Source organism: Centroberyx affinis, unplaced genomic scaffold, assembly GCF_046629955.1.
Source record: "Centroberyx affinis isolate AG114_WGS23_722 - 3 ecotype Tasmania unplaced genomic scaffold, CSIRO-AGI_Caff_v1 ptg001425l_1, whole genome shotgun sequence".
NCBI classification, from domain to species: Eukaryota; Metazoa; Chordata; class Actinopteri; order Beryciformes; family Berycidae; genus Centroberyx; species Centroberyx affinis.
In genome coordinates, this window is record NW_027279902.1 from 158,856 (window position 1) to 169,690 (window position 10,835).

The 10,835-nt window shown below is 46.3% G+C and overlaps 1 protein-coding gene across 1 annotated transcript; it reads right to left on the reverse strand.

Annotated features, from left to right (window-relative positions):
• Positions 1–438: 438 nt before the first annotated feature.
• dync1li1 (dynein, cytoplasmic 1, light intermediate chain 1) lies at positions 439–8,905 on the reverse strand. Its single transcript, XM_071526537.1, has 13 exons — positions 8,802–8,905; positions 8,472–8,545; positions 6,863–6,979; positions 6,435–6,665; positions 5,547–5,701; positions 5,341–5,434; positions 4,495–4,630; positions 4,283–4,394; positions 3,940–3,999; positions 3,761–3,805; positions 3,543–3,630; positions 3,289–3,411; positions 439–1,883 (listed from the first exon to the last, which is right to left on the reverse strand). The coding sequence occupies exons 1-13, from the start codon at positions 8,903–8,905 to the stop codon at positions 1,765–1,767; spliced, it is 1,458 nt and encodes a 485-aa protein (XP_071382638.1). The 3' UTR covers positions 439–1,764.
• Between the last annotated feature and the right edge of the window lie 1,930 nt (positions 8,906–10,835).

The following is a 10,835-nucleotide window of genomic DNA, read 5'->3' on the forward strand; positions in this document are numbered from 1 at the left end:
TTAAGTTTGAAGCTTTTTGTCTCTTCCCTCTTTACTGGATTTAGAGTACCTTGGACATTATGAACACAGCTCAAGAGTTTTTCTCACTGGACGTTTTCAATCTTAGAGCTAGTATCTCAGTTGTATACAGATTTGATTCCTGTTCCCAATGAGCTCCTATAAACCTATGGACTTCACAACTTTTTTTTATTTGGAGAAAAAAAATGAATGAATGAATATCATGGTCAAGAAAGGAAGAGGAGACAGGTGGTTGAATCCGAATAAATACACCTTTTAATTGACTGATTAACAGATCTGATTATACAAACGCCAACACGGAGCTCTGAAATAACAGGACCAATCAGCGAGACAATGACTGTACATTCTTGACGTGACCCTCCCACATCCTGACCCCCTCCCTCTCTCCCTCCCTGCCTCCTGCCCTCCACCCCGCCCGCAGTAACTATGGAGTTGAATCACTAGTGCTCCTATCTGTACAAGTAAAGCTCAGCTACCCTCCCGCCCCTCTACTGCCCTCCCTTTGTCAGTGCACTGCCTGCTATGTACAAGTCTGAGCAGTGTGTACCATGGTGGGGGGATTGGCCAACTGCAGAACTGGGTGCCATGATGGGCCCTATGTGCTGTCCACACAGGACTAGTGCTTGCTTGTGAAGTTAAGATTCTGTAGTGTAGTTTTTGTCAAGATTGGTTCCTGTAGTGTAGTTGAGTCATTTCATAATAGTGTATGCACCGTTTTAAGAGCTTGTAGTGTAAGAGCATAGTTATGTTTCTGTTTTTTTGGTTGAAAATGCCAACAGCCAAAAATCTCTCAACGTACAGCTCCAGCTCAGTTAACTTCCCCAATTTTCTCTACCTCACACACACACACACACACACACACACACACACACACACACACACACACACAAATACTGGTACGTTTGTCCCTTCAGCTAACAAAACAAGACAGTTTTCAGTTTTGTTTCAGGCATAATGTTTTTTGTTCTCCTTCTCAATCTCTTTCTCAGTCCAAACTACTGGCCAAGCATTCCTTACCCAACATGCATAAAACAGTCTCTCTCACACACACACACACACACACACACACACAGCAGTCATCCCTACAGTACAACTACATCCACACACACACACACACACCCCCTTCAACAATTCCTACAGTAAAAAGACTAACCGTACCATCACAATAAATGGATGGATAAAATACCTCTCCTTCTCTTCCCCTCTCGCTTAATCCATTTCCAGTTCCCTCGCTTTCAGTCTTGCAACCCATCTTTCTCAATCCATCTGCCGCCTTCCCTCCTTCTCAGGTTCCTCTCATCCTAATCTCTCCATCTCTCCATCCACATTAATCCTCCATACCCCCTTTTTACCCCCTCGTGTAACAGAAGGTCCTGTATGTAACAGTGACAAATGCTCTCCCTCGGCATAACAGCCAAACACACAGGAAGAGAAGGGAGAGGGATGATGAAGGAGTGGTGGGGGAGCGGGAGACAGGGGAGTGCAGTGGGTGAGGTAGAGGAGGAGAGGGTGGGTCCTCCTCCTCGGGGTGAGAGCAAAAGACGATGGGGAGGGGAGGAGAGGAGTGGCGTGTCCCCACCCCCGCCCCTTTCCCCACTTCCCTCTTTCTCCCCGCATCCTCTCTGTGACAGAGGGAGGGGAGCAAGAGGGGAGGGAGGAGGGAGAAGAGAGGTGGAGGGTGGCTGAGGATGAGGAGGAGAGGGTGGAGAGGAGGAGGGGAGGGGGAAGGGTGAAGTGTGTTGATCTTCATGTGTCCTGGCCGTCGGCGGAGGGGGCGTCGTTGGCATTGGGCGGGTCCGAGTCCGTCTCTCGGCTGGATATGCGGTCCAGCTCCGCCTGCACGTCACTCAGGCCCAGCTTCGAACCTGCATCCAGTGTACACACACACACACACACACACACAATCAGTACGGCATCACAGAGAATATAATCTGTCGAGCATGCATGCATACACACCATTTTAGCCATTGCGGTAATAACAGAACACACTATCAAGGCACTGAGTGGTTAAGGCACATTTCCCTGAGCACGGAGCCCGCGACACACAGTTAGAATCATGTGCAACGAACAAGACAGATGCTATGAGGGATGCAATGCAACGTGCAAACAACATGGGGAAGTGTGGTGTCAGAAATGGGCTGCAGTCAGACTCAGATCTCAGGAGCGGGGACTTTGAGAAGAGAGGGGTGATAAAATGCTGGAGGGTGGTGATGATGTTCAAATGTTGGGGAGTGGAGTGGAGGATGGCAGAGGGGAAAGATCAGGGGTGTAACTGTCATTAAAGGACTCTGATATTAGGCACGACTACACAGTGACACTTTTTTTTTACCCAAGAAGGCCAAGAAAAAGGTATACGAAAAATTAGCAACAACTGAGGCCCACATCTATTCAGTATCATAGGAGTGCTGCTCTGTGACCTGGCCACTGATATCAGACACCTATTCTTATGCATACAGGCCACTGAAAATCCTTATTATGAATGTGTGGTATCTCAATAGCAGACTCCCATGACACTCATCATCACTGACTCCTCAGCTTTCCTCCTCACATGGATGCAGACCCCTGAAACACTCATTTTCATTTTTTACTTGTATTTGCTCATGGAATTCTGGCATTCATGAACCTAGCTGCTTTCCTGACATCAAAATTAAGGCATGATATAGGATCCAGGCATGCAGGGGACAGCAGAGCGAGGTTTAGGGAAGGGGCTGAAGGGGATGAAGGTGATTCTGGGAATGAACAATGAGACACATGAGCAATGATGAGAACGTCTCGCACACACACCTTAACGTGGCCAGCATCCTCTGACTAGCGCATACACACACATACACACATTATGAATGATGTTAACAATGAGATTGCACAACAAAGACTGCGATATTGGTTAAGAATGAATGACATTGTAAAACACACAACCACAAACAGGCATAGAGACCTCATGATGGGTGTGTGTGTGTAGGTGTGTGAGTGTGTGTGTGTTTGGGACATGCACTCAGCCCCTGTCATGAGTCTTTTTACCATGTGCCATGTTCAGAGTTCTGGAGGACAGGACAGGTGGAAGGAGTGGAGGGGAAAGGGGCGTGGAATGGAGGGACAGGAGGAGGGAGTTGAAAAGTCATAAAGCAGAAAGAAGCCCAGAGATGAAGGGAGCGGCAGGAATGATAGAACAGACCTTTCAGACACAAATTAATAGATGTAATCAATGATCACTATTTTCTATCACACGCACACACAAAACTTAACTACAACCACTAGTGTGTGTGTCCTCACCTGACTTGCGTACGGTGCCTGGAGTGTTGTTGCCCCCGCCTGGCGTCCCAGGACCCCCCGTCCCCGCCTTCTTGGTCAGTAGACTGTTGAAGAAGTTGGCCAGCACCCCCTCACTGGTCTGACCTGCAGCATACAGGGAGAGGGTTTAAAACACTCACACATACACATAAGCTAGTGCATGGACTGAGCAATAGCCATAGGTGGCTTCGTGCAATAAGCAAACACACCCAAATAGACACACAAGGCTTTAGTACCTGACTGAGGCATGGCGTTGGCTACGTTGGCTGCTGCCGAGCGATTACTCGTCCTGGGAGAACCGCTGGGTGCTCTGCTAGTGGTGTCCTATCAGAAACAACAACACAGTTTCTTTTACACAGCTTGAAAAAAGCAGTGGAATCACTAACAAAACCTATAGAATCTATGGGGCTTTCCTTGGTCTTATAAGCCATGGGAAGGCAGAGGGAAAACTCACCACTGGTCGCCCTGCAGTCACAGCGGGCTGTTTGGCGAGCAACGACTGCAAATTAGAGCACAAACACACACACATTAATATTTCACAGGAGTTTCAAGATCCTCAATTCAATTTGAATTTCAGCACACACAAGAGGCAAAACCTTGGACATAAACACAACAGAGGAGATGTTTTCTCACCTGCAATTTGACCAGGAACACTTGGTCATCTTCAGCCTGAATCTCCTTCTCATGTACAAACTGGTGAGAGGCAAGGAAAAAAAACACATCATTTACTCTCTTTCGCTTCCAGCTGTCCATTAATAGCAACTGCAGTACAACAGCTAGTACATTAGATTACATCAAACTCTGATGATCCCTCTGGGGAAATTGGGTGAAGCTTAGTGCATTGGCCGTGAAATGCAGAAATAATGTGGAAGGTAATGATATGTAGTATTGCGGCATTAATCAATCTGTTGCATTTTAAGCTTAGCGTGCTTATGAGGATCGTGTCTGCCATGGCTGCTCTGGTGGGAGCCCGTACCTTTCTGACTGGTGGTTTGACTATTACTTCTTCAAAGTTGTCGTCTGCTTTAAGTGTCTGGAAGTTCTCGTGAAGGATGGCAATCTTCTTTTCGTTGTCCCACCCTGATGGGCTGGTAGAGGAGAGGGAGGGTTACACACAAACCCAAAACAAAGGGCTGTCCTGCACTCCTATTCCAATGCACACACACACACACACACACACACACTTACATGAAGACGGCGTCTCTCTCCACCACCTGTGCAGGGCAGTGGAAGGGGAAGCCATAGAGTCTGTGGACCAGGTATTTGTACAGCACGTCCAGGTTCTTCATCTCCTTCACTGACGTGTATAGCAGAGACGCCCCGTCTGGCACGGCTGTCAAGGATATTTTTCCCGTTTCTATATAGAGGAGTACTAATCAAACTGGCACTAGGGAGCACTACAGGAAAACAGGTACAGAGAGGCCACCATCCTGGCTCAAGCTAATCGCTACCATTACACCTGGAAATCTGCCATTTTGGCTCACGCTCAATTTTTAAACATGATACATCTTTAGAATCTAATAATGTTGGCTCCTTTCACTATACAGCAGAGGCTGCAGAAAATGCTATGGAAAAATATAACACCATTTAAAGGGGCATTAAGTAATCTATGATTTGTATCAACATCCATTTGTGACCTAGGAATTGCAACAACATCAGCATGTCTCTAATAACAATAATACATGTAAAGTCACATTTTCATAATAGGAGATGAGACAATTAGAGCAGAGATCCAACAGAAATATCTAGTTAAGAGGAAATATATCACAATACAAAATTACTGTAATAATACTGCTTAGTTTTTTGGCTCAAGAACGAAATGTCTTGCGATGCCGGTCGCTCACTTGCAGCACCAACAGTCGGATGGGCGCTGAGTTTTTTTTCCAAAACAGAGTATGCACCAGACAGTGAGATTTGAAAGCTAGAAATCTTAGCACCTGACAAAGTAATTGTCGAGTCACTGGTATGGATCAGCAACCATTAAGCTCAACCCAGCCAACGTCTAGGAGACAGCACTGTTTCAGGGAAGGATACACTGCAGACAGAAACGTCTGATGTGGGACTGGATGAAGTCAAGGTGTTCGTCTCTGTAGTCGTGCTCCTTCTCCAGTGTACTGATGGCATCGCACTGAGGACAGGTAAGTAGAAGTTAGGTTGAAGTTTGGTAGAGGTGACTGTGTGTGTTCCACACAAATGCAGCGTAAACTAGGTTCATAATCCGGCAGTGAATGTGTGTGTACCTTAGTGCAGACCACCACCATGGGAATGCCCAGGTTGTGTGTGAGTGTGTTGTCCCCCAGCGGTAGCAGCACGCTCTCCTCCTCTTCACTCCTCCTCTGGGGGGTGCCATCCTCCCCACTGCCTGGCTCTGTGTACTCCTGGAACTGCTTTACAACTACACACAGACACACACACAATAAAAGTACACAAACATTAATAAACAAATATTAAAAGCTGTTTTCTTAGCTGCATCTGTTGCAATTAGGGTTTATAGCATACTCTATTATAAACAGCTACTGGGGGGTTATAAGTGAGACATTTATATATACTAGCTTCCTCTGTAGAGAAGAGATGTAGTGGGCCACACTGACTAGAGCAGCTGCCATCCCAGCTAAAACAATTTCTATAGTATTGGTTTCGATGGCAAGTTTCAGTGTCACATAGTCTAAATCTGGGGTTGGCAAAGTGGGGTCTGGGGACCTCCAGGGGGCCTTAAAATGGATTTAGGAGGTCCCCAGCAAAATTAGGAACATTTGAATTTCACTATTATTTCATCCACTGAAGGTCAGCATAATGAAAGAATGTGAAATGATGACCATTTTGATCACTGCATCCTTCCCACCTACAGTATAGACGGTTATGTAAATCAAAACTAAATCATAACAAACTACAAAAATCTTCTCAGATTGGGATCCTTAGACAAAATTTTATGGGGTACATGATCCAATGTGTATCTATTTGGGGGGAGGGGGGGTGCTTCACATGAAAATATTTAGGTACCCCTTGTATAAATACTGTTTGACACCTTGTCATACCTCCAAGAACATTTTCTAGAGGGAAAACTCATGTATACCTTTTTGTTTTCTACCTACTCCTCTGCCTGTCTGTCTGTTCTCAGTGTGACTCACGTCTGTGCTCCAGCTCCCGCAGTGTTTCCGGGGCGACCCGGAGTTTGTCGATGTGTTCCCTAGCGACGGCGGCCCACTTCTGGAGCGAGTCCAGGGCGTTCCACGGCCGTGACATGTCAACCACTACCAGCAGCAGCGAGTTGCCTATCGCGTCCACTGGTACCGCCACCCCCTGCAGACCTTTGTGGTAAAGGTCCCCGTCTAACACCCAGGCATTACACCTGGTGTGGTCTGAAAACACACACAGACAAGGAATATACCCAGAGAAACACACGCTCATATACAAATACACTACATTATTATAGCTATACCCACAGAGGGGCAATAATATACAACTGTATCCTACAGTGTTTACTCTGTTGTGTTAGAAGTGCATGGCTTTGGAAAGAGATTTAGGGGTCTGTGAACTGCGAACAGTCGCTGGTTACCATCAATGTCGTCGTCATGGACACTGAAGTAGAGGTATTCCAGGCCACGCCCTTTCATGTACTCTTCAACTCCCTGTAGCTTAGCAACCAGGGTAGTCTTCCCCGAGCCCACCTCACCTACACACACACACACACACACACACAATCAGTAAACAACATCATTCCATTGAGGTACAATAATACAGTAACACTAATCCACCAGTCAGATTTTACAGACTCCCAAATGCACATCACCCCACCTCTGTTTCCTTTAAATTCATTGAGCTGGGCCAGCCAGCTGTCACAGGTTTGCTCCCATTGATAGATTTACCAGTCACTGTGGTCTGTAGTTTCTTTCCTACCCTGGAACTAACGGCTAGAAAAATATTAAAATAATAAAACTGGGAAATGTTTGTTTAATAGAGGTATTCAAAAAGAAGACAATAAGGAATTGCAACAAGATATGGGATAGTGGGCAGGTCTTAGAGCGGACTAAGAATTTAAATTCTGCAAATGTATTGTAAGAGGTAGACTAGCTGTAGACTAGCTGAGGCCTAATGGCATCACACCACTGCCAGAGCCAGCAGCCAGATGAGCTGCACTATGGCAGTGTGCATGTAGCCCATGCATCCTGCCCTAGTTACACACTGCAGGGCTGATAACCATGGTGGTGGGTAGGATGTGGTGTGCACACATGTACACCACATACTATCCCGCATTATGACTGCACAAAACCACATGTCTAGATTTGTGCACATACACACTTACACAATCCAAACCTCTGGACAAGAGCCGCATAGGTTGAACATTTAGACTGCTTATCTCCTGATCACAAGCCAGAATACATTGTATCCATTAACAACCTATCTGGATTTGCCCTAATATTTAGGCTAACATTAAAGCTAATATTGTACAATATTGCACATGCTATTTTATGTTATTAGGCCAAGGCTACATCTATTGCTGTCTCTTAAACCTTGCCAGAATTATGCTGACAGGGGGAGTCGATGCATTAGTAACGCAAAGCCTGCTGATGTTTTGATGGATAGTATTACAGACAGGTTGAAATGGCCTGACAGTCAGTCCAGATCGCTAACCAATCGCTGATTAGCTGGAATCGGTAGCAGGCAGCGGATTATCCCACGTTATGCCCGGGTGTGGATGACGGTGTGTGCGTGGACAGCAGCGAGACACGAGGACCGAGACAGGGAGACAGCCCGCCTGCCACAGACACATAATAAGCGTCGTCGCAGCCCGTCCAGACACACACTGGTTCATCCTGTCCGCTCAGCATCATCTCTAGCTGCTACTAGCATCACCAATGCTAGAATGACTTGCACTGTTTCAAAGCGAGGCTCGGTGTGTGGAGGCGCTCATAAAATACACCTGCCTCTCACTGGCAGTCCATAATATTGCTGGCTAACATCAGCTACCAGGCTTGAAAACAAAAGCTGCATCATTTCGGGGCAGAATAACGTGTGAACTGACCGAGAGAAAGCTAACTTAGCTATCGGGCAATATGAGTCTATCGGGCAGAGATGATCAGCAGCTCCTAGGCTATTTGGCTATAAAAGCTAACGTTGACTAAAGCGGTGGCTAGCCAGGACACTGCAGGCAGACTGATACCCACCCATGACCAGGACATTTTTCCCAGACGGTAGCTTTGATCTTGAATGGGTCGACACTTCACTCAGGATGGTCGACCTGCAAACAGAACAACCCTTTTACAACATTGGCAAACTGGGCTTACTCATTCATTAACAAACAACGACTGACAGTAGCTGGGTGAGCTAGTGCTGCTTTGTCACCACACAGCGGCTATGTCAGTACCAGCCAGTCTGGTACTGATGCTAGCCTCGTTAGCCAGCTAGCTGTCAACCCATCCTCATCTCAGCACAACAAACACTCCGCGCCCCAAAGCCCGCTCATATTAACCCGACATCTGTCTATTTTCGCCCACCATAGATCCTGCCCATCGTCGTCCTCCGGGTTGGGGTTCTCCAGTGTGCTCTTATGTCCAGTTGAGGTGGAGGATAATAATGCACTCCTCCCTGAAGTCGCCATCTTCGCAGGGCTTGTAAACCGACCGGAGCGCCCGGATGTAGCAGCGCTGTGCTAGCCTAGCTGGTGCACAGCACGCCGGGGCGTGGTCCGCCTTCACAATGCGGGGGTCGGTGCCTCAGACAAACAATGATCTCATCAGCAAAGTGACAAATCTGGACTAACTATCCACACCGCTTGAGTAATATACAGACTTACAGCAAGAACCTACAACTGAGTATAATCATTTAGAGACAACATGAAGTCGATGTCAAAAAATGGGGGGGGAAGGAAGGCCTATATCCCTTTATGGGTAAAATAATGATGGGAATATGTCATGTTGTGATCATAATCAGATAAAACGGCTTTCAAATGACCCCCGCAAATCCGTTTCAGACCGAATATCCTCTTAAACACACTGCCTTCCAGATCAATGCCTTGATTTGTGAATATGGGACCATGTCCAAGCCTATTCAGAATAGAGATAAAACGGGACACGGAATCTTGGAATTGGACGCACTTCAAATTGACTATTTAAGCAATTAACTGTGAGAGGCCGTGGTTTAGCCTCCAGAGATTTCACAGCAGCTAAGAGGCGTTGTTAGGCAAGACCATTCCAATAACAAAAGAACATACATGTTAAAGATTTAATAAACAAAAAACAAAGAAACTTTTAATCAATAACTAAATGTTATTTTCCCCCAATAGTAATACAGCCCTTCAAGGCCCTTAACGTGATTGCTAAGCGACACATTCAAGCACAGTGATTGATGAGCACTGATTTTCGGTTAGCGCCTTTATAGCCTACAGTGTGTCTGCAGGTCCTGAACAAAACTTAAAATGTCCTAAACTATATCATATCAACTCAAGGCCTCGAAAGATCTTGAATGTGCTACAGTTAACTAGCATAGGTCTTAAATCCTGTTCTAGAAGTCTAATATTGCGAGAAATCATCTCACAGGTTTACACACATGCTCTGATAGGTCTAAAGTTGTTTTCATTTTCACGTTTATTTCAGTAGCAAAATTGCTCATATAGTTCACTGTAACAGGCATCAGTAATGTATTAAAATCTCAAACTCAGCCTGATGAAAGTTGCATACGCCATTTAAAATTTAAATTGCCTGTTAAGTGGTCTCAGGTGTGCGGTTATCGAGCATTATACAACGGCTGCGAACGCGTCTCGGCCAATCAGAGCTGAGGACCGGAACCGTCCGTTTTATAAGTAGCAGTTCACCGCAACGGCCACGAGATGGCGGTGTTACTCCATGCATTGCAGCCACCGGTCCCTCGGCACGGTGTGCTCTCTGCGGCCCCCGATGGAGCCAGCGGATTACAAACTCCAGTTAAGTGGCGCACCGTCCTCCTCCTCCCCATCTTTCACCCGGAGGAAAGCCAGGCGCACGGAGCGCATCCTCACTGTGCTCACCTTTTGGGAATTAGGATTCAGTTCTGTCTGTCTGTCAGCGCCAAACCGGCCGAGCTCTACAGGCTAGGGGTTGAGAAAGATATAGACAAAGAGAGTGGGGAGAGGGAGATGGGTCCGGAGACGGTGAGATATCCGTGATTGTCAAGTAAACGGCGGCGAAGTTGTCCGGCTCCGCTTGGATCTTTTCTCCAGGTCGTTGAGGTGAGTTTCTCACTGCAGGAGACAGCAGCAGCCCGGATGGTGCATGCCTACCTGGTTCATGTGAGACGCGTATATCCAATCTGAACATTATTCTGTTCTACCACACAGATAACATTGATGGCTTTATGATTGATGGACATTGGTTTAAGATGGCCTCAGATTTGATAGACATTGTTAGAGCTTGATACAGCAGTAAGAAAACAAATCAAGCCGTGGCTTCACATTTTCATGGGAATTTTTATTGTCGTAACTGTGTGACTTCATGGTTGTAGCCTGTTATTTATTCTCCAGAATAAAAGAGAGCAGAACACTGATGTTTTATCAT